Source organism: Bufo bufo, chromosome 1 (genome assembly GCF_905171765.1).
Source record: "Bufo bufo chromosome 1, aBufBuf1.1, whole genome shotgun sequence".
Lineage (NCBI taxonomy): Eukaryota > Metazoa > Chordata > Amphibia > Anura > Bufonidae > Bufo > Bufo bufo.
The window spans coordinates 117,536,523-117,561,099 of record NC_053389.1 but is presented as its reverse complement, the minus strand read 5'-3'; the positions used below and the strand labels follow the sequence as shown (position 1 = coordinate 117,561,099).

The following is a 24,577-nucleotide window of genomic DNA, read 5'->3' as shown; positions in this document are numbered from 1 at the left end:
AGTCAATAACCAGAAACAGTGGTGACCCCAAGAGGCAGTCCACTATACAGGCGGGGGCTAGAAGACTGCAAAAGAGAGCCAGAATGAAGCTCCAGGAAAGCTTTTCTCATCAGGCTTGGCTTTAAATGGGTTGTCCGAGATAATTAAAAATGACAACCCCTACAATGTATTTAAAAAACAGTACCGGACCAATGTCACAGAGAACAGCACTGGAGGAAAGGGCGAGTACAGATTGCTTTTTTTCTTCAAGACACTGTAGGGGTTGTCTGACATTTTTAACTCTCCTGGACATTCTATTTAAATTAAAAAAATGTGCAAAAACCTGGAAAATTCCTTTAAAGGGGTTATCCAAGACTATTTAATGTCCCCCATATGCCTGGGCCCCTAACAATGAATATACTTACCTGGCTCCCTGCTCCTGGTCCCCGCACAGCCGCTGCTGCTTCTCCACGTGAGCGGGTGAAAACATCCGGTGTCGGGGGGAGGGTTGTTTGGGAGCAGCCAATGACAGTTGACGCTAGGGTGGCTCGTCCCCGCCTGCCATTGGCTGCTCCCCCCTGACACCAGATGTTTTCATCCACGGGAGAAGAAGCAGCTGCAGTACGGGGACCAGGAGCGGGAAGCCAGGTAAGTATATTCATTGTGGGGGGCATTTAATAGTCCTGGATAATCGCTTGAAGGTTGAAGATTGTTTACTGATCTGCAAAAAAACCCTTGTTCCCCCAGGATCTTTCATCTTCTTGAACAGCCTCAACTGACCAAGCGAAAACTAACATAAGGGAATGATAGATAACATACGAAATATGATGCACTTACTGTTGTGATATGCAAACTGCAGGTAATTGAAATGTGAAGCAAGGAAGTCTTCTGTAGGCTTCTCCTTGCCGGGCGGTATGGCCAGTTCTGAGACACAGCCTTGTCTGCAGTTCATCACCTGCACATAATGGTCTGAGAAACACATCACATCATTACATTTCATATTTTGTTATCCCAGATGATAAAGGGTGAGGATTTTTTTCTTTTTCGTGGAGTAGTTTGACAATAAAACTAAGTTTTAGACAATATCAAAGGGTAACCAAACAGCCCAATCACCGCACAGCCTCTGCTGCCATAAGCCCTCGTTCACTTTTCTGTTTTTCACGGACTTGTGCTGTCCACATTTTCCACACATTTTACTGATTATGCACATGCACTACTTTGGTAAAAGATGCAGACCAAACACACCCATTGAGGTCTGTGAAAAATGCCCAACACAACACGGGTGGCATCCGTGTTCTATCAGCGGCTTTTCATGGACCACCGGTAGGAGATGGTCTGGATATTAATTTTCAGCTGAGCAGTGTTGGTGGAATACAGAGGACACACGGAGGGCAAAAAACAGACACACAGACCAAATACGGATCCTTCACGGAAATTTTTGTGAATGAAACACAGACGACCCTGACAATCTAGCGCCTGCGCCGCTGCTCCACATAGCTCCGCAAGTTAAGAGGCTCTGCTTCCACCGCTGGTGCAGCAAGTCCTCCGGGTAGCGGCGTATGATCAGTCACTGCACCACTTGCAGAAGCAGAACCTCTGCGCTTGCACCACTACTTGGCACAGCGGCACAGGCCCAAGATCGTCAAGGCCAGCCGAGATGTCCAACCCTGTCAACCAAGCAGCAAGGGGAGCGTCCTCAGTTTTGGGGACACCCCATCTCAGGTAAAGAATTTTGCTTGATGAGACGATTATTATGAATTGATTCGCTCAGATACTGTTGTGGAATAATTCCACTGTTTTTGGATGCGATATTTCCATTTCGCTGCTGTAAATGCTGCAGAACATCCACAGCGTTTACACTATATGTGGCCGTACCCTACCGCTGTGTTATACCCAGTCAAGGGAAAGAGCAGGACACAGGGATTCTCTCTATGGTGTCTTATCAATTTCTTTGTCCTGCTGTGCCCCCTCAGATCCTGCACTATATATAACGTAGGGTATCAGTTACGCCCCGGAGTGGTTCTTTAACTTGGAACACAAAGTCTAAAGTGGTGGACTCTTTTATGCCTATTTCGTTGATGTAAGTGCAATAGGCTGGATAACCTTATAACAATGTCTGGGAATGCTGGGTGACTAGTGTTGAGCGAACTTGTGTTTTCAAGTTTGGCGTACAAGGTTCGAGCTATCTAAGAATCCCATTATGGATACCGCTACCACTGACCATAATGTAATTCTATGACGGCATGTACCACGGAAGGCTATAAGAGGCATTCCGTATTGCATTACATCATAATAGAAGTCTATGGCCAGCATGCAATACGGAATGCATCTTATAAGCTTCCGTGGTACATGCCGTCATAGAATTACGTTATGGTCCTTGGTAGCGGAATCCATAACTGGATTGTCCGATAACCCGAACCTGTACGCCGAACTTGAAAAGTTTGCTCAACACTAATCGGTGACAACCAATCTGAGGGCCTTAACCCTAACGGGTCCCCAAATCTGTTGTCATTCTGTTTCCCTAGACTTCTGAACATGATATATGTCCTGTCACGTGGTAATACAGGAGCTGGGGGTGTACCGGCAAGTAACCGGGGTGATGTGCCGTTCTGGAGTCTAGGAAAGCGGATTCACCTGTAATACTCTGGAATAAATCTGCAGTGTAATCGAGATAGTTGTAGCCCTCATAATCATAGGGTCCTTCACAAAGGCTGCGGCATTCATGGTCTGCAATGAGATATTCCTCCAAGGCTTTTTCGAAATAAGCAATGGCAGATCGAAACTCCTCATCCGCATAATCGCTCACTCCCAGACGGAACTCTTGCTGCAGAGAAAAAAAGGAAGATTGCTAGAAATTTGCGCTATTTTAAGTTGACGACTGGTCCTCGCTCCTGACAGCGATGTGTCTAAATTGTACAGCATTCCCCCACGCTATGCAATGGGCAGCAATGCAGGATGATCGGTTCGCTTTTCACTATATGACCATGCTCTCAAAGCAGCACAATACAGAGCGGAGAACAGAGGGGTGATCAAATGTGTAATGGTGAATGGACAAACCCTTGAAGGGGCAGCGGGAGGGAGCTGGCAGCTGCACAGGAAAAGCCCCAGGGAAGGCTCAGACAAAGAGCAGGCTCCAAAAAACACCAACTCCAACAACTACTATTTCTCCTATTTTCCGCCACTGTTATAGATCCATTAGTTACTGGGAACCAGCTAAAGCAACCTTAACCCCTTCTAAACCCTTTTGAAGTCTCTCCTATGTTACATTGTCATCGGATGCAATCATTTAAAAATCCGCAAAAATATTGTAAATTGCAGCAAATTTATCAAAGCTGAACACATGACTTTTTTGGGAACTTGGTACTAATCGTTACCCGTCACCTCTACACCATATTAGAGGTGGCAGGCTCCCTTTAAAGGGAATGCGCCATCAGAATATCACGTTTTTACATTAAACATACATGTCACTGTGTATACTTAAAAACAATACGTAAAGTCACACAGTTTTCACACTGGCCACTAGGCCTAATAATATGTTGAGACTTTTCAGTGGCCATCACATTATCATCACAGGCAGGACTACAATGAAAGCTATCACCTCTGCATAAATAAGACAGGATCCACCATTCACAATAGAGGATATCACAGCTTATCTGCTCCCTCCTGACCTCTGCACAGGTCGCAGAGCATGCCTAGAAAACTCTCCCATAGAAGTCAATAAGTCAGCTCCTGGCCATTCCCGCTGCACGCCTATAGAAAGGGTCTTCAGAGATCAGACATATAATGCCGCCAGTGACACATGTTCTAGGCGCCTGGGTACAGAACGGCCAACCAAACCGGGGTGCTTACTGAGGTGCGAGCATTAGTAATCCCACCGACATGTACAGATGGACACGCTCCACCACTCACCATGTGGACTTTGGCTTCCAGATCTCTGAAGTCTGACTCGGACACACCAGCCATCATCTTGTAATATTCCAGGTTCTGCTGCATCTCCAGGTGGTCGGGGTTCCCCACGTAAAAAGTATGTGCGGCCGCCACAGCTTTATCTAATTTGTGAATCTGGAGAAGCAAGATCATCATGAATAATCCAGACTGTAGGTAATGGAATCAAATGGACAATGTGAATGTCATATAGTGTGTGCCATATCCTCTAAGGCTACATGCACACGACCTATGTGTTTTGCGGTCCGCAAAAAAAAAAAAAGGATGACATCCATATGCCATCCGTTTTTTTTTTTTTTTTGCAAATCCATTGTAACAATGCCTAAAACGGACAAGAATAGGACATGTTCTATTTTTTTGGCGGGGCTACAGAACGGACATACGGATGCGGATAGCACACGGTGTGCTGTCTGCATTTTTTGCGGACCCATTGAAATGAATGGGTCCGCATCCTGTCTACAAAAAAAACGGAACAGACACGGAAACAAACAACGTTCATGTGCACGTAGCCTAATAAATAGAGACGTGAGACGGATATATAATTAGTAAAATATGAGAGAGATAGATAGAAGCTACATAATTAGAAAGACAGGTTAGAGAGCGAGAGATTAGATAGATAGATACAGTATATTGGATGGACAGATAGACAAATATGAGATAGACAGACAGACACATGATAGACACATGATAGATGGGGTCCATCAGGTTTCCATCAAGGTGTCTGGCATTTTACAGGACAAAATAGTGCAATGTGTGACGCCATTTTGTTCTGCTTTTTTCTTTTTTACGGAACCCGCGGCGGAGCCTCTGAGGCAGACGTGAAGCCATTACTTATATAACAAGGTCTAGTAAAATTCAGGTCAGAGAAGCCATAAACAGATGGAAAACCAGCAATGGGCCAAATCTGCGGTGTGCAGCCTGCGGCTTTCCAGCTACGGTCTGACACGGCTGTATCAGCATCTCTTCGGACTAGACAGATGGCAGTATACAGGTCCTTCTCAAAAAATTAGCATATTGTGATAAAGTTCATTATTTTCTGTAATGTACTGATAAACATTAGACTTTCATATATTTTTGATTCATTACACACAACTGAAGTAGTTCAAGCCTTTTCTTGTTTTAAAGAGGACCTTTCATCAGTATAATTTTAATAAACTAACACCCCTACCTAATAGTGCGGCTTCCACTAATGTTCCCCCTTTTTTTTTTTTTTTAAATCGACCACCGAATGTTGAAATAATAGCCCCGTTTGTTCTGGTGCCGCGCCTGTCACTCAAGCGCTTTTTTGTATGGGGCGTTGCTAAACTTTTTTCTTTGCTATGGGCCTTGGCTGAGAGCGCAGCCAATCAGAGCGCTCCTCTCTCAGCCAGGCAGATCAGATAGAAAGATCAGCGAAAGATCAGATAGACCGGCCGAGGGACGCGACGGGTGTGGAAGCAGCGGTACGAGCGTCAGGGTAAGTATCATAATCATCCCCTAGACATCGCTGCAACAGGATGTTATGAAGCTAAAGTTCTCGCGAGAACTTTGGCTCCTTCTGCCTGGCTGAGAGAGGAGCGCTCTGATTGGCTGCGCTCTCAGCCAAGGCCCATAGCAAAGAAAAAAGTTTAGCAACGCCCCATACAAAAAAGTGCTTGAGTGACAGGCGCTGCACCAGAACAAACGGGGCTATTATTTCAACATTCGGTGGTCGATTAAAAAAAAAAAAAAAAGGGGGAACATCAGTGGAAGCCGCACTATTAGGTAGGGTTATTAGTTTATTAAAATTATACTGATGAAAGGTCCTCTTTAATATTGATGATTTTGGCATACAGCTCATGAAAACCCAAAATTCCTATCTCCAAAAATTAGCATATCATGAAAAGGTTCTCTAAACGAGCTATTAACCTAATCATCTGAATCAACTAATTAACTCTAAACACCTGCAAAAGATTCCTGAGGCTTTTAAAAACTCCCAGCCTGGTTCATTACTCAAAAACACAATCATGGGTAAGACTGACGACCTGACTGCTGTCCAGAAAGCCATCATTGACACCCTCAAGCAAGAGGGTAAGACACAGAAAGAAATTTCTGAGCGAATAGGCTGTTCCCAGAGTGCTGTATCAAGGCACCTCAGTGGGAAGTCTGTGGGAAGGAAAAAGTGTGGCAGAAAACGCTGCACAACGAGAAGAGGTGACCGGACCCTGAGGAAGATTGTGGAGAAGGACGGATTCCAGACCTTGGGGGACCTGCGGAAGCAGTGGACTGAGTCTGGAGGAAGACTGGGGAGAGGGAAATGCCAAAATGCCTGAAGTCCAGTGTCAAGTACCCACAGTCAGTGATGGTCTGGGGTGCCATGTCAGCTGCTGGTGTTGGTCCACTGTGTTTTATCAAGGGCAGGGTCAATGCAGCTAGCTATCAGGAGATTTTGGAGCACTTCATGCTTCCATCTGCTGAAAAGCTTTATGGAGATGAAGATTTCATTTTTCAGCACGACCTGGCACCTGCTCACAGTGCCAAAACCACTGGTAAATGGTTTACTGACCATGGCATTACTGTGCTCAATTGGCCTGCCAACTCTCCTGACCTGAACCCCATAGAGAATCTGTGGGATATTGGGAAGAGAAAGTTGAGAGACGCAAGACCCAACACTCTGGATGAGCTTAAGGCCGCTATCGAAGCATCCTGGGCCTCCATAACACCTCAGCAGTGCCACAGGCTGATTGCCTCCATGCCACGCCGCATTGAAGCAGTCATTTCTGCAAAAGGATTCCCGAGCAAGTATTGAGTGCATAACTGAACTTAATTATTTGAAGGTTGACTTTTTTTGTATTAAAAACACTTTTCTTTTATTGGTCGGATGAAATATGCTATTTTTTGGAGATAGGAATTTTGGGTTTTCATGAGCTGTATGCCAAAATCATCAATATTAACCACCTCCGGACCGCTGTACGCACAGACGCGTCCTGGAGGTGGTTGCTTCATTCCGAGTGGACGCGCCGGCGCGTCCTCTAGCGAGACGCGAGATTTCGGTCACAGCCGGCCCGCGCATGCGCATCGCGGGCCGGCAAAAGTTTGAGGAGATAGTTTAGGCCCCTTGGTTAGGTAGTTAGCGTCAGTTAGCGCCCACCCCACCGCACCGCAGTCACTTTTATTCGCTGATTAGCGTATCGCTAATCAGCATTTGTACTTTTATAGTATCTGTAAGTGATCAAAACTGATCACAGTCAGATCTATAATAGTATTAGTGTCACCTTAGCTCGGCCTCCACCCAAAACGCAGTGTTTGCCCGATCAGGCCTGATCGGTCGCCCACACGTGCGTTCACCCACGCCCGCCCCACCGCAGTGACAAAAAATATATATTTTTTGATCACTGCACATTCACTTTACACGCACTGCGGCGATAAAAAAATCTGTTTTGATATTTTTTATCAACCGCAGCGGCCTCCGGTACTTCGCTAGCCTCCCCTTTGTAAGACAGGTTTGCTTTTTTTCTTGGGTAGTCTCAGGGAATACCCCTAAATTTAGTAGTCCAAAATGTCAAACAGGGGGTATTCTTCTGAAGAGGCCTACAGGATTCTGACCCAGTCGGATGAGGAATGGGAACCCTCATCTGACGAATCTAGCGGGTCAGAATATGAACCTGTAGAAAGCAGTGGCTCTCTGACCCAAAGTTCGGACGAGGAGGTTGAGGTCCCTGGCAGCACCAGGCGTACCCGGCCCCGTGTCGCTAGACCACAGGTTACGCAGGATCCGCTTCAAGAGCAGCAGAGTGGGGCTGTCGCTGCCGGATCACGTGGTGAGGCATACACCAGCAGCGCAGCCCTTCCTGGACCTAGTACCAGCACTGCCGTACAACCTGGTGAAGTAGCGAGCACCAGAAGGGCAGTTGAAGCTGGTACGGTGGCACGTGCAGTAGTTACCCCGTCGCAGCCACCGCGCAGACAGGCCCGTAGAGCCCCTAGAATCCCTGAGGTGCTGGCAAACCCTGATTGGCAGTCACCAACTTCAGCCGCACCTGTAGTTCCCCCTTTCACCGCCCAGTCTGGAGTTCGGGTTGAGACGGCTCAAATCGGTTCGGCCCTGGGATTTTTTGAGCTGTTCTTGACTGCGGAGCTCTTGGACTTAGTCGTGGCAGAGACAAACCGGTATGCCACACAATTTATAACCGCAAACCCGGGAAGCTATTATGCCCAGCCTTTCCGGTGGAAACCAGTCCAAGTTTCCGAACTTAAAATTTTTCTGGGCCTTCTCCTCAACATGGGCCTGACAAAAAAGCATGAATTGCGGTCATATTGGTCCACGAACCCGATTCATCACATGCCCATGTTCTCTGCTGCTATGTCCAGGACACGATTTGAGGCCATCCTGCGTTTTCTGCATTTTAGCGACAACACCACCTCCCGTCCCAGAGGCCACCCAGCTTTTGACCGGCTCCACAAAATTCGGCCCCTCATAGACCATTTCAACCAGAAATTTGCAGATTTGTATACCCCAGAGCAAAACATCTGCGTAGACGAGTCCCTAATACATTTTACCGGGCGCCTTGGCTTCAAACAATACATCCCAAGCAAGCGTGCCCGGTATGGGGTCAAATTGTATAAGCTCTGTGAAAGGGCCACAGGCTATACCCACAAATTTCGGATCTATGAGGGAAAAGATCAGACCCTGGAGCCGGTCGGTTGCCCTGACTACCTGGGGAGCAGTGGGAAGACAGTCTGGGACTTGGTGTCACCCTTATTCGGCAAGGGGTACCATCTTTATGTGGACAATTTTTACACAAGTGTGGCCCTCTTTAGGCATTTGTTTCTAGAACGGATTTGCGCCTGTGGCACCGCGCGAACTAGTCGCGTGGGCTTCCCCCAACGGCTTGTAACCACCCGTCTTGCAAGGGGGGAGAGGGCTGCCTTGTGTAACGAAGAACTGCTCGCGGTGAAATGGAGAGACAAGCGTGACGTTTACATGCTCTCCTCCATTCACGCAGACACGACAATCCAAATTGAAAGGGCAACCCGTGTCATTGAAAAGCCCCTCTCAGTCCACGACTATAATGCGCTCATGGGAGGGGTGGACTTCAATGACCAGATGTTGGCTCCCTATTTAGTTTCCCGCAGAACCAGACGCTGGTATAAGAAGGTGTCTGTATATTTAATTCAATTGGCGCTGTATAATAGTTTTGTTCTCTACAGTAAGGCTGGGAGAACAGGATCCTTCCTCAAATTCCAGGAAGAGATCATCGAGAACCTCCTTTACCCAGGAGGTTCAGTGGCCCCATCCACCAGTGTAGTTAGCCGTCTACACGAGCGACATTTCCCCAGTGTCGTTGCTGGTACCTCAACCCAACCGCCACCCCGAAAAAAATGTCGTGTCTGTAGCAGGAGTGGAATAAGGCGTGACATCCGCTATTTCTGTCCTGACTGCCCTGACCACCCTGCCCTATGCTTAGGAGAGTGTTTCCGGAAGTACCACACACAGGTACACCTAGCATAGGGATTGCATCTCACAGGACAGGCACACAGGGCTATTAGGGCCCTTTTACTCACAGCTGCTGCAAACCTCTCCTTTCACCTGGGATAAAGTGCATAACGTACTTTGCCACATCTTTGGGCGATTTGCGCTTTGCACATTGTCCCATGGGGAAGGAGAGGTTTGTTCTATAAAGGTAAAAAAAAATAAACATTGCTTTGCGGCCTGTTTTTTTTCTTTTTTGTTTTGTTTTTTTTACCTTCCAGGTGGACCAACCGATCGACTAGCTGCAGCACTGATGTGCATTCGGACAGAAGCATTGCGCTGCTGTCAGATTACACGCAAGTCGGTGTATGCGGCGCTGCAAGACGAGATTTCTCCTCTGCAGTAAAAGATACGTTTGCCGAGGCATATGAGCTGAGGAGGTGGCGGTGTTCATATACTTTGGCAAACACTTTGTATATATATAAAAAAAAAAATCCCGGCAATGATTTATTCATCCACATCGATTGATGTGAATGGAGAAATCGGGTTTGCCAGGGCATACGAGCTAAGTGGTTATGGATGTTGGGCGGAGCTCCTATGTCCTGGCAGACGCCTTTCCCCTCCTTTTTCTTTTTTTGGCAGAGATTTTTTCATCCACATTGATCGATGCGAATGAAGAAATCTGTGCCGTTCATTTTTTTCTTTCAGCCCAGAGGCTGAACGGAAAAAAAAAATCTCATTACCTGTATGCTCAATATAAGGAGAATAGCAGAAACTCCTAATGCTGGGCATACATGTAATGATTGCGGAGACCCTCAAATGCCAGGGCAGTACAAACACCCCACAAATAACACAATTTTGGAAAGAAGACACCCCAAGGTATTCGCTGAGGGGCATAGTGAGTTCATGGAAGTTTTTATTTTTTGTCACAAGTTAGTGAAATATGAGACTCTGTATAAAAAAAAAAAAAATCATCATTTTCCACTAACTTGTGACAAAAAATAAAAAATTCTAGGAACTTGCCATGCCCCTCACGGAATACCTTGGGGTGTCTTCTTTCCAAAATGGGGTCACATGTGGGGTATTTATACTGCCCTGGCATTTTAGGGGCCCCAAAGCGTGAGAAGAAGTCTGGTATCCAAATGTCTAAAAATGCCCTCCTAAAAGGAATTTGGGCACCTTTGCCCACCTAGGCTGCAAAAAAGTGTCACACATGTGGTATCTCCGTATTCAGGAGAAGTTGGGGAATGTGTTTTGGGGTGTCATTTTACATATACCCATGCTGGGTGAGATAAATATCTTGGTCAAATGCCAACTTTGTATAAAAAAATGGGAAAAGTTGTCTTTTGCCAAGATATTTCTTTTACCCAGCATGGGTATATGTAAAATGACACCACAAAACACATTCCCCAACTTCTCCTGAATACGGCGATACCACATGTGTGACACTTTTTTGCAGCCTAGGTGGGCAAAGGGGCCCACATTCCAAAGAGCACCTTTCGGATTTCACAGGTCATTTACCTACTTACCACACATTAGGGCCCCTGGAAAATGCCAGGGCAGTATAACTACCCCACAAGTGACCCCATTTTGGAAAGAAGACACCCCAAGGTATTCCGTGAGGGGCATGGCAAGTTCCTAGAATTTTTTATTTTTTGTCACAAGTTAGTGGAAAATGATGATTTTTTTTTTTTTTTCATACAAAGTCTCATATTCCACTAACTTGTGACAAAAAATAAAAACTTCCATGAACTCACTATGCCCATCAGCGAATACCTTGGGGTCTCTTCTTTCCAAAATGGGGTCACTTGTGGGGTAGTTATACTGCCCTGGCATTCTAGGGGCCCAAATGTGTGGTAAGGAGTTTGAAATCAAATTCTGTAAAAAATGACCTGTGAAATCCGAAAGGTGCTCTTTGGAATATGGGCCCCTTTGCCCACCTAGGCTGCAAAAAAGTGTCACACATCTGGTATCTCTGTATTCAGGAGAAGTTGAGGAATGTGTTTTGGGGTGTCTTTTTACATATACCCATGCTGGGTGAGATAAATATCTTGGTCAAATGCCAACTTTGTATAAAAAAATGGGAAAAGTTGTCTTTTGCCAAGATATTTCTCTCACCCAGCATGGGTATATGTAAAATGACACCCCAAAACACATTCCCCAACTTCTCCTGAGTAAGGAGATACCAGATGTGTGACACTTTTTTGCAGCCTAGGTGGGCAAAGGGGCCCATATTCCAAAGAGCACCTTTCGGATTTCACAGGTCATTTTTTACAGAATTTGATTTCAAACTCCTTACCACACATTTGGGCCCCTAGAATGCCAGGGCAGTATAACTACCCCACAAGTGACCCCATTTTGGAAAGAAGAGACCCCAAGGTATTCGCTGATGGGCATAGTGAGTTCATGGAAGTTTTTATTTTTTGTCACAAGTTAGTGGAATATGAGACTTTGTATGAAAAAAAAAAAAAAATCATCATTTTCCACTAACTTGTGACAAAAAATAAAAAATTCTAGGAACTTGCCATGCCCCTCACGGAATACCTTGGGGTGTCTTCTTTCCAAAATGGGGTCAAAATGGGGTCACTTGTGACCCCATTTTGGAAAGAAGAGACCCCAAGGTATTTCGTGATGGGCATAGTGAGTTCATAGAAGTTTTTATTTTTTGTCACAAGTTAGTGGAATATGAGACTTTGTAAGAAAAAAAAATAAAAAATCATCATTTTCCGCTAACTTGTGACAAAAAATAAAAAGTTCTATGAACTCAATATGCCCATCAGCGAATACCTTAGGGTGTGTACTTTCCGAAATGGGGTCATTTGTGGGGTGTTTGTACTGTCTGGCCATTGTAGAACCTCAGGAAACATGACAGGTGCTCAGAAAGTCAGAGCTGCTTCAAAAAGCGGAAATTCACATTTTTGTACCATAGTTTGTAAACGCTATAACTTTTACCCAAACCATTTTTTTTTTTACCCAAACATTTTTTTTTTATCAAAGACATGTAGAACAATAAATTTAGAGCAAAATTTATATATGGATGTCGTTTTTTTTGCAAAATTTTACAACTGAAAGTGAAAAATGTCATTTTTTTGCAAAAAAATCGTTAAATTTCGATTAATAACAAAAAAAGTAAAAATGTCAGCAGCAATGAAATACCACCAAATGAAAGCTCTATTAGGGCTCTTTCACACCTGCGTTATTGTCTTCCGGCATAGAGTTCCGTCGTCGGGACTCTATGCCGGAAGAATACTGATCAGGATTATCCTAATGCATTCTGAATGGAGTGAAATCCGTTCAGGATGCATCAGGATGTCTTCAGTTCCGGTACGGAACGTTTTTTGGCCGGAGAAAATACCGCAGCATGCTGCGCTTTTTGCTCCGGCCAAAAATCCTGAAGACTTGCCGCAAGGCCGGATCCGGGATCAATGCCCATTGAAAGGCATTGATCCGGATCCGGCTTTAAGCTAAACGTCGTTTCGGCGCATTGCCGGAGCCGACATTTAGCTTTTTCAGAGTGGTTACCATGGCTGCCGGGACGCTAAAGTCCTGACAGCCATGGTAAGTGTAGCGGGGAGCAGCATACTTACCGTCCGTGCGGCTCCCCGGGCGCTCCAGAGTGACGTCAGGGCGCCCCAAGCGCATGGATCACGTGATCACATGGATCACGTCATCCATGCGCATGGGGCGCTCTGACGTCACTCTGGAGCGCCCCGGGAGCCGCACGGACGGTAAGTATACCGCTCCCCCGCTCCCCGCTCCTACTATGGCAACCAGGACTTTAATAGCGTCCTGGGTGCCATAGTAACACTGAACGCATTTGGAAGATGGTTCCGTCTTCAAATGCTTTCAGTACACTTGCGTTGTTACGGATCCGGTAGGCACCTCCGGCAACGGAAGTGCATGCCGGATCCCAACAACGCAAGTGTGAAAGAGGCCTTAGTGAGAAGAAAAGGAGGTAAAATTCATTTGGGTGGTAAGTTGCATGACCGAGCAATAAATGGTGAAAGTAGTGTAGGTCAGAAGTGTAAAAAGTGGCCTGGTCTTTCAGGGTGTTTAAGCACTGGGGGCTGAGGTGGTTAAAACAAGAAAAGGCTTGAACTACTTCAGTTGTGTGTAATGAATCTAAAATATATGAAAGTCTAATGTTTATCAGTACATTTCAGAAAATAATGAACTTTATCACAATATGCTAATTGTTTGAAAAGGACCTGTATATATTGCAGAAGTTTACATTAAGGAGACACTTCTTTATATGAGAGGCTGTCGGGGCATGTTGGGAGTTGTAGTTTTACCTCCCTCCAGCAGACGTCAGTGACATGAGAGTGCGAACAAATGGCCACAAAAAGGTCAACAGCAATGTGTAACCAGAGCTCCCTCAGACACACAAGAACTGAGGCCATCACTAAAACCCTGGGGGGAGGGGGGTCCCAATTTGGTGAAACTGGTGGTTTGAATGCAAACAGGCTTAAAAGTCCCCCTTGCGTTGTCCTCTCCTGTCCAATTGTTATCTGTTCCTAGGAAAGCTGGGTGACAACCAATAGGACCGCAATTACAGCCCACCCAGCTTTCACACACTTCTGAATGGCTCAGCCTTCAAGGTAACACGGCCTCATTCGAGAGTCATTGTACAGCCGTAGTATGGTCAATATAGATGGCTGCAACATGTGTCGTGGCCTCCGCACAGCTCACCAGGCACAGCGCTGTCCACTGTATAGTGGCTGTACTTGGTATCGCAGCACAGCCTCCTTCACTTAAATGGGACTGAGCTGTGCCTAGCACTGATGGTCAGTTCCCAGTGTTCACCAGCGAACACATGCGGGCTGCCATCTTTAGTAAGGTAGACTCACCCGTCCGGCGATGCACAGGTAAGCCCTTACCTGTGCCTGTGCGCGAAGCGGTCTGAAATCAAATGCGGTCACCGGGAGCAAGCAGTTCCGAGAACAGCCCGATGAAGGCCCCCGGCGGCTGTTCTCGGAACTGCCTGCTCCCGCATTTGATTTCAGACCGGCTCCCGGCACAGGTAAGGGCTTACCTGTGCATCGCCGGACGGGTGAGTCTACCTTACTAAAGATGGCAGCCCGCATGTGTTCGCTGGCGAACACTGCAAACTGACACGTTAGACTACTTTCACACTTGTGTTGTTTTTTTTTCTGGTATTGAGATCCAGCAGAGGATCTCAATACTGGAAAAAAACGTTTCCATTTAGTCTTCATGCATTCTGAATGGAAAGAGATCCGTCCAGGATGCCTTCCGTTTCATCAGCGTTCCGCTGCAAGCTGCGGTTTTGTGTCCGGTCATAAAAAGGGAAAAAAACTGATCCATCACTGAAAACAATGTAAGTCAATGGTGATGGATCCGTTCTTTAAGGGGCCCTATTGACTTTCAATGTATTTAGTGACAGATCCGTTATTTTTTTTCGTTTTGATTTCACACAACCGCATTCTAACAGAACGGATGCAAAATCAAAACGGATCTGTTTAATACTGGTATTGAGATCTTCTGCCGGATCTCAATACCGGAATTACCAACCCAAGTGTGAAAGTAGCCTTGTGCTTGTCAGTATGTGCCCCCTCGGTATGTGCCCCCTCAGTATGTGCCCCCTCAGTATGTGCCCCCTCAGGGCTGGTTGTCATCTGCCGTGTTCCCTATCCACCGTGCACTTTGGTTTTTAATAAATGGACAATACGAAGATTGGCGAGTGCTATGGAATATATTCCTCTCCCTTGTGTGGATTTTGTATCTGCTCTTTCCCCCTGAGCACTACGGATGTTCCTTAGGCTACTTTCACATTAGCGTTTTTTGCGGATCCGTCGTGGATCAGTTACCATAATACAAGTGCATGCATCCGTCATGAACGGATCCGGTTGTATTATGTCTTCTATAGCCATGACGGATCCGTCCTGACACACAATGTAAGTCAAGGGGACGGATCCGTTTTCTCGGACACAATAGAAAACGGATTCGTCCCCCATTGACTTTCACTTGTGTTCATGACGGATCCATCATGGCTATAGAAGACATAATACAACCGGGTCCGTCCATGACGGATGCATGCGGTTTTATTATGGTAACAGACCCGTCTTGCTCCGCACCACGTCGCGGACAGAAAAACGCTGCTTGCAGCGTTATTCTGTCCGCGATGGGAGCGCAACCAAATGGAACGGAATGCATTCAGTTTCGTTCAGTTTTGTTCCTATTGACAATGAATGGGGACAAAACAGAAGCATTTTCTTCCGCTGTTGAGATCCTATGAGGGATATCAATAGCGGAATTGAAAACGCTAATGTAAAAGTAGCCTTACACGTGCCCGTTCAACTGGCCTGCAAATTGTGGTGCCGACCGTATATATCTTTCTTACCTCTACAATGCCTGGCCTTGTCAGTCAAAGTGGTCGTCAAGGCACCTTGGGTGCAACGGAAATGCCCTTGTTGCACCAAGGGGCTAATTTGCTCACAATTAAATGGCTCATCTCTGGAATGAGATGGGACCAAGACCATTAGATTGTACTGACAAGTGCACATCTAACACGTCAGCTGGATTTATTTCAAGGTATACGGTACTCTACACGTCTCAGTCTAAAATGGCTGATAACAGGGAACAGCAGCCGCATACTACAGGCCTACAGCTCTACATGGCTGCCCGGCTCGTCCACAGGACCAGTGGCTACAGGGATAATGATGATGAGCCTGGAGGGAAGAATGCTCCTGACATTCCTCCTGGAAGTGTGGGAAGGAGCAGCACACGAGGCAGGGGATGGCGGCTTTCCCCACCTCAATACGTGGCAGTGCTTTGAATGGGGGAGGGAAGTCTCTCAAGATGCAGAGGAAGCTTCTGTAATTCCAGAGTCTGTGCCATGTCCCAGAAGCACAGCAGCCGCCTCCTGTCACCCTGCCCGGGGTACACAGAGTGGCACTGCAGTCCATCAGCTGGCACAGGGACGGCTGGCATAAGTACCCCCGCACTACACCACACAGCTGCAACCTGGGCTTCTCCTGCAGCTGTAGAACTACAAGAACCAGAATGCCATGGCTGCAGCAAGGCGGTCTTGGCAGTTCTACTGTCTACGGAGCCAGAGTCTGCTGCCCCTGCTGGGACTTGTAGTACTACAAGCATAAGGAATAGAAAAGGAGCAGTGTCAGGTTGAGTGAGTGCACCTGATGGATGATGGGGGTGATACACTCTCCTGCAGAACTACTAGACCTAGACACTGTCACATATCCTTGCCTGCTGGTTGTTGTAGTGCAAGTAGAGACAGGCAGCTGAAATCATGTGGACACTGGGGGTTGTAGTTGTTGATAAGACATGGCTGGGGCTAAGAGTAATGCAATGAATCAGCTGCATGATGAGAGTAGTTGTACCTTAAAGTAGGCGACTTGCAGGTAGTTATAGGGGGTCCTCTTCCTGAACTCCGTCTCCAGCTCCTCGCTGGCCATAAAGTAGGTAGAAGCGGCTCCCATCTTCTCCTTCTCGCACTTCTTCACGCAGTCCGCCGTCTCCAGCACCCTCTGGAAGAAGCTCAGATCCTGGACTGGTCCCCAGCCTGGAGGCTGAGTGGAGTAGTCGCTCACATTGGCGCACTGTATGCGACAAGTCATGCGATTGCGCCGCAGGAGCTCCCGGTTGCGCAGCGCTTTCTCCATGGAGAGGACGACGGACGGCCAGTCCTCCCGGTGATACGCCTGTACTCCGGTGTTATACAGGAGGTCATAGGGCTCCATCCGGGCAGCCAGCAACTGAGCGCCCACTAATAGGAAGAGACCCCCGGAGAGGAGCAAGGAGGGCGCCATGACTGCCTGGGACTACTGAGCTCAGCGCCGGGCCAGCCGCCGGGGCCTCCTCGGCCACGCCCACACACGGAGCTCACGCCCACTGTGAATTCTTTTGGGGATGCTTTGCCCCTCCCATACAGTATGGGAAGTCCCGCCCACATCATTCCATTTAGTGCTGTAAATCTGGCAATTCGGAACACGCCCACTTCTCCTAGCCCCGCCCAATTACTGCCTTAGAGAGTGCAGCACATGCCTATAGTGTTCCTGCTGTGCAGAATAATGGAAGAACTGGCCAAACCTCAATACAGCTATGATCCTTATAGATTTTGGTGACATACCCAACATTTAGGCTACATCTACACGGACATGTTCTATCTTGTCCGTTTTTCACTGACAGACTGCCCCCATACAATTGAAGGGGTCCATTTTTAACATCCGTTTCTCAGAAAGGTATCAGTGAAATAAACGTTTGTTAAAAATGTCAATTTTTAACGGACTTTTTTTTCACTGTTGTGTGCATGTAGCCTTAGGGCTTTTAATGCCCACATCTGCGTTAAACATTTCTTGCTTGGGGTCCATTGGGCTTCCTCAAGGTGTTCATTGTTTTAGGATGGAAAAATGATGGACTAGCGGAACCCCGAAATGAAAGTGCCCTAATTGCCCTGAAAAGTTGTGTATGACACTCTGAGGTCTCCTAGGACTGTGTCCAACCCCTTTCAAGGTGCTTAAATTGATGACCTATACTCAGGATAGTTCAAGTTAAAAAATGTTAGAAGAGATTGGCACTCGGCCTCCAGGATCACCATGAGAACGATTTATTCCATACACTATCCACATACAAATCATAAACATAAAATAAGATAAAGGATATAAAATAGAGAATAAAATGGTTAAAAACATACAAAAACCATATGTGCCCTATGGTGGGGATCCTGGTCTGGAGATATAGTCACAGAAAATGAGTAAATTATACCAGACACCGGAATGTCCACCCGGTTCACTCAATTTCCAGGATATATAGTGCACAATGATAATTTCCTTCTTCAGTGGCCACTTTAGTTTGACCACTGAAGAAGGAACAAGGTGATTGTTCCAAAACGCATCTGGTGTCTAAATACCCCTCATGTACAGATGCCCTAAGATGGACGCTTGTTTACGACTAACATCATATGGTGCGCTCCAGAATTATCTCCATCTGACGCGGAGAGACGAACTAACCTGCCTCCACTCACCACGTGGCACGCCGACCGCGTCCCTCTCCAGCGCACGAGACAAGTACACCACACATGGACTCACTGATAAGAGGAAATATTCGGAGGTAAGATCTTCCTGTGCCCAAGACCACGTAGGACGCCACGGCAGGCACTAGACAACGATCCCTCGGCAATAAACCGTGAGTAATAATAATGCTTTAGTCCGTGTACAAACCATGGGAGAATATTAAATATCGATATCCTAACCCCTGCATTGACATCTATGAGGGATATTGCTATTCCAGCCTCTATATGGATATTTATGTGAGACCTGAACTTCTGATAAGCGATATAGGTCTCAGCTCCTGATAAAGATTCCTATACGCATACTGGACATCACCTGTACAAACTCACCATATGCCCTAATGGTGTGAGACATTGGAGACTATTGACGTATACCCACCATATGCCCTAATGGTGTGAGACATTGGAGACTATTGACGTATACCCACCATATGCCCTAATAGTGTGAGACATTGGAGACTATTGACGTATACCCACCATATGCCCTAATGGTGTGAGACATTGGAGACTATTGACGTATACCCACCATATGCCCTAATAGTGTGAGACATTGGAGACTATTGACGTATACCCACCATATGCCCTAATGGTGTGAGACATTGGAGACTATTGACGTATACCCACCATATGCCCTAATGGTGTGAGACATTGGAGACTATTGACGTATACCCACCATATGCCCTGAGGCCTCTTTCACACGGGCGTTGCGGGAAAAGGTGCGGGTGCGTTGCGGGAACACCCGCGATTTTTCCGCGCGAGTGCAAAACATTGTAATGCGTTTTGCACTCGCGTGAGAAAAATCACGCATGTTTGGTACCCGAACCCGGACTTCTTCACAGAAGTTCAGGTTTGGGTTAGGTGTTGTGTAGATGTTATTATTTTCCCTTATAACATGGTTATAAGGGAAAATAATAGCATTCTGAATACAGAATGCTTAGTAGGTGATCAATTGAGGGTTAAAAAATAAAATAAAAATTAACTCACCTTCTCCTCTTGTTCGCGTAGTTCCCGGTCTCTTCTTTACTAATGAGCTGTGGGCTAAAGGACCTTTGGTGACGTCAGATCACATGCTCCAATCACATGGTACATCACCGTGGTGATGGACCATGTGATTGGAGCATGTGATCTGACGTCACCACAGGTCCTAGCCGATAGTTCATCTTTTAAGAAGTAAAGAAGAGACCGGGAACTACGCGAACAAGAGGAGAAGGTGAGTTAATTTTTTTATTTTTTTTAACCCTCAATTGATCACCTACTAAGCATTCTGTATTCAGAATGCTATTATTTTCCCTTATAACCATGTTATAAGGGAAAATAATACAGTGAATAGACTGTCACCTAGCAACCATGCGTGAAAATTGCACCGCATCCGCACTTGCTTGTGGATGCTTGCGATTTTCACGCAACCCCATTCACTTCTATGGGGCCTGCGTTGCGTGAAAAACGCAGAATATAGAGCATGCTGCGATTTTCACGCAACGCACAAGTGATGCGTGAAAATCACTGCTCATGTGAACAGCTCCATAGAAATTAATGGGTCGGTATTCAGTGTGGGTGCAATGCGTTCACCTCACGCATCGCATCCGCACGGAATACTCGCCCGTGTGAAAGGGGCCTAATGGTGTGAGTGTCACGACCATGGTCATGGTTGTGACTCAGGATTCGCAGGCAGTTGCCTGCGGTTTGGTTTTATTGTCAACCACATGGTGAGGGCTGCTGGTATGTTGCCTCACGTGTGGTTGCCGCTGGCAACATGATTTGGTACTTGGCAGTATAGCAGCCTGAGCTGTTGCTAGGCAGCTTGCTGTCAAGTGCATGCGGTTACACCTGGTTGGGTGTGTGTGTATGTATGCACTTTGTATGTCTGGTGTGCACGAGGTTTATGTAGGTGTGCACTGTGACACTTCCCTTCACTTGTGGCTGCCCGTGGCAACGTTTGGTATTGTGTACATGTGGTGGCAGTGTCTCGGCCTTCTGGCTGACTCCCAGGACATGGTTGCCACGCATGTCGTTGCCTGCGGTAACAGCTGCAGTGTGGTGTTTATTTGGACACTTCCCCTTTAAGTGGCTTTTTCCCTTGCCTGGTGTAGGAAGGGTTAATTCCCTTCTTAGTTTGTGAACACTGGGTGTGTGTGTGGGTGTGGCCACTTGGGGCTATTTAGCTCCTGCTGGATGCCAGACTCTGAGGGGTACTCCAGCCATGGTCAGCAGAAGTCATCCTCCTGGCTAATACCAACTGTCAGTGGGTGCCACCCTTGTGGTCATAAATTACGTTACATGGTGTTATGAAGGTGTGTGTGTGTGGTCTCATTGTTATTGCAGCTTATGGTCCTGGGTTCCTGTGTGATGTGTGCTGTGTCCGTTTGTGTTCTGGACAGCAGCACTTGCACATGGGTTCCAGGCTTTGTTGTCTGTGGCAGGTGAGTGTTGTGTTTGTTGCATTTACCTGCCATTGCCATAAGTTGTTTCTGTTCCCCTTGTAGCTTGGCCACGTTAGACTCCTGTTTATCCGCGTCCAGGAGGAACGGGCTGTCTACCGAGCTCCTAGTTCAGGGATCGGCGGAGGGTCAGAAGGGATCCGAGGTTTCTGAGCATGAGCCCTCCTACCTTCAAGGGCGGCTCATGCAGTTAGGAGTCAGGGTCAGATTAGGGAAGCTCTAGGAAGTGACCTGCTCCCTAATGATGTGGTACTGGCCAAGTAGCGACCTTCCATCTTCTGGCATCGCACGGCTGAGGGTTTTCCCCATCCTCAGCCGTGACAGTGAGACATTGGAGACTATTGACATATACCCACCATATGCCCTAATGGTGTGAGACATTGGAGACTATTGACGTATACCCACCATATGCCCTAATGGTGTGAGACATTGGAGACTATTGACGTATACCCACCATATGCCCTAATGGTGTGAGACATTGGAGACTATTGACGTATACCCACCATATGCCCTAATCGTTGGAGACTATTGACGTATACCCACCATATGCCCTAATGGTGGGTCAGACTGCATTTGCACAATAATTGGATGCAAACCAACATCGTAATATAACAGGGAGTATTTGTGACAACACAGCTGCAGCAACATCGTAACATAACAGGTGGCATTTGTGATTACATAGCTGCAGAGACACCGTAGATATATTGTATACATATAGCAAATTATCATTGTGCAATATATATCCTGGAAATTGAGTGAATCGGGTGGACATTCCGGTGTCTGGTATAATTTACTCATTTTCTCTGACTATATCTCCAGACCAGGATCCCCACCATAGGGCACATATGGTTTTTGTATGTTTTTAACCATTTTATTCATTATTTTATATCTTTTATTTATTTTATGTTTATGATTTGTATGTGGATAGTGTATGGAATAAATTGTTCTCATAGTGATCCTGGAGGCCGAGTGCCACAGAGATTAGTGCTCCTTTTTCCTACAGTGTGCAGGAGAGCCACCTGATTTTTTTAAATATATGCTCAGGATAGGTTATCGATATCAGATCCTAATATATGCTCAGGATAGGTTATCGATATCAGATCCTAATATATGCTCAGGATAGGTTATCGATATCAGATCCTAATATATGCTCAGGATAGGTTATCGATATCAGATCCTAATATATGCTCAGGATAGGTTATCGATATCAGATCGATGGGGATCTGACTCCCGGCACCATCGCAGGTCATCTATTTGAAGAGGCAGCATAGTGCAGAACATGATGGACAAGGCAGGAGATGTGGAACTGTGTAGGGCAGTGCAGAACATGATAGACAAGCAGGGGTGCACCTAGCCTTTCTGCTGCCTGTGGTGAAAACTGAAACGGACCCCCCTTCCCCATGCCAATTTCTTAATCTAACCCCTTTGCCACAATGAAAGTGCTTATTGCCCATGGCCCTTCCGCTGCCCCCCTCTTGCCCCTACCTGGTGCTGCCTGAGGCCTCACTTGGTCTCATTAGTGGTGCACCCCTGTAGACAAGGCAGGAGATGTGTAGCTGTGTAGGGCTAGTAGTAGCACTGGCAACACAGTACAGAACATGATGGACAAGGCAGGACATGTCCAGCTGTGTAGGGGTAGTTTTAGCAGCATAGTATGCAGCACGATGGACAAGGCAGGAGATGTGTAGCTGTGTAGGGGTAGAAGCAGTAGCAGTAGCAGCACACTACAGAAGATGATGGACAAAGCAGGAGATATCTGGCTGTGTAGGGGTAATAGTAGCGGTTGCAGCACAGTATGGAACGTGATCGACAAGTCAGGAGATATGTGACTGTGTAGGGGTAGTAGAGGCAGCACAGTGTAGAGCATGATGGACAAGGCAGGACATGTCCAGCTGTGTAGGGGTAGTAGAAGCAGCACAGTATGGAACATGATCGACAAGTCAGGAGATATGTGGCTGTGTAGGGGTAGTAGAAGCAGCACAGTGTGGAGCATGATGGACAAGGCAGGACATGTCCAGCTGTGTAGGGGTAGTAGAAGCAGCACAGTGTGGAGCATGATGGACAAGGCAGGACATGTCCAGCTGTGTAGGGGTAGTAGAAGCAGCACAGTGTGGAGCATGATGGACAAGGCAGGAGATGTGCAGCTGTGTAGGGGTAGTAGAAGCAGCACAGTGTGGAGCATGATGGACAAGGCAGGACATGTCCAGCTGTGTAGGGGTAGTAGAAGCAGCACAGTGTGGAGCATGATGGCAAGGCAGGACATGTCCAGCTGTGTAGGGGTAGTAGAAGCAGCACAGTGTGGAGCATGATGGACAAGGCAGGACATGTCCAGCTGTGTAGGGGTAGTAGAAGCAGCACAGTGTGGAGCATGATGGACAAGGCAGGACATGTCCAGCTGTGTAGAGGTAGTAGAAGCAGCACAGTGTGGAGCATGATGGACAAGGCAGGAGATGTGCAGCTGTGTAGGGGTAGTAGAAGCAGCACAGTGTGGAGCATGATGGACAAGGCAGGACATGTCCAGCTGTGTAGGGGTAGTAGAAGCAGCACAGTGTGGAGCATGATGGACAAGGCAGGACATGTCCAGCTGTGTAGGGGTAGTAGAAGCAGCACAGTGTGGAGCATGATGGACAAGGCAGGACATGTCCAGCTGTGTAGGGGTAGTAGAAGCAGCACAGTGTGGAGCATGATGGACAAGGCAGGACATGTCCAGCTGTGTAGGGGTAGTAGAAGCAGCACAGTGTGGAGCATGATGGACAAGGCAGGAGATGTGCAGCTGTGTAGGGGTAGTAGCAGTGGCAACAGCACATTATGGAGCATGATGGACAAGGTAAGGAGATGTGTGACTCTTTAGGGGTAGTAATAGCAGCAGCACATCTTAGAACATAATGGACAAGGCAAGAGAAGTACGGCTGTGTAAGGGCAGTAGTAGCGGCAGCTTAGTTAGGTTGCAGGTACACTCTGATGAAATTATTAATTGTTTTAAAATAAAACTTGAAACATATTTTTAAAATGGTCAGCTGGACAGAGTACACCGTAATTGCAATACATATGACTAAGAACACAGTAAAATGGCTGAGAGGCTCCCTGAGGCAGCCTGGCTGTCTGTGATAATGAATTATGTCATGAAGATTGGGGTGTTGGGGTCGTTAACAATAAATTGAGTACTGTATGTATAAATGCTGCAGCTTTCAATCAAATGGCTGCCAGCCTGGCTGAGGCATTCTAAGGGCCCTATTCCACTGCCCAGCGATAAACACATCTATCGGCGCTCGTGTGCAAATGGACGATTGACTGCTACCATAGTCCTTCTTCCTCCATTCAGTTCTAATAATTACATGTTGTGATGTTCTGCCAATAATCATCCATCTTTTATCCTGCTGAAAGATGCAAATCAGCTGACGACAAAAGAGCGTTTGTGCGGGCATGAGTATATGGGTCAATTATCGGGAATGGGCGTTCCTATAAACACTTATTCCTGATAACAGACCCGAAAATATTAGAATTTTTTTAAATAAGTTACACAATGACATCCCTGTCCTGTCTCTAAAATCTATTTCCGTCAATTAATTACAAACTATTGTCTTCTCTTCGCTGCAAAGAACCTCTCTGACCCTAAGGCCTCTTTGACACGGGAGTCACGTTTTAGCTCAGGATGCGTCCTGAGTGCATTGAGGCAAACCCGCGCGAGTAGGTACGCAATTTCAGTCAGTTTTGACTGCGATTGCGTTCTGTTGTTCA

At 46.7% G+C, this 24,577-nt stretch overlaps 1 protein-coding gene across 2 annotated transcripts in view; it reads right to left on the bottom strand.

The window, feature by feature from the left end:
• P3H1 (prolyl 3-hydroxylase 1) overlaps positions 1-17,189 on the bottom strand; it is a 50,388-nt gene extending 33,199 nt beyond the window's left edge. For both annotated transcript variants that reach the window (XR_005778305.1, XM_040428650.1), the window contains exons 1-4: positions 16,714-17,189; positions 3,889-4,041; positions 2,614-2,803; positions 817-948 (exon numbers count right to left, since the gene is read on the bottom strand). Coding sequence is in view for 1 of the 2 variants with exons in the window: in XM_040428650.1 (XP_040284584.1) it covers positions 817-948; positions 2,614-2,803; positions 3,889-4,041; positions 16,714-17,142 (904 nt within the window). In the remaining variant the exon portion in view is untranslated. The remainder of the gene's footprint in view (positions 1-816; positions 949-2,613; positions 2,804-3,888; positions 4,042-16,713) is intronic.
• Positions 17,190-24,577: the final 7,388 nt, after the last annotated feature.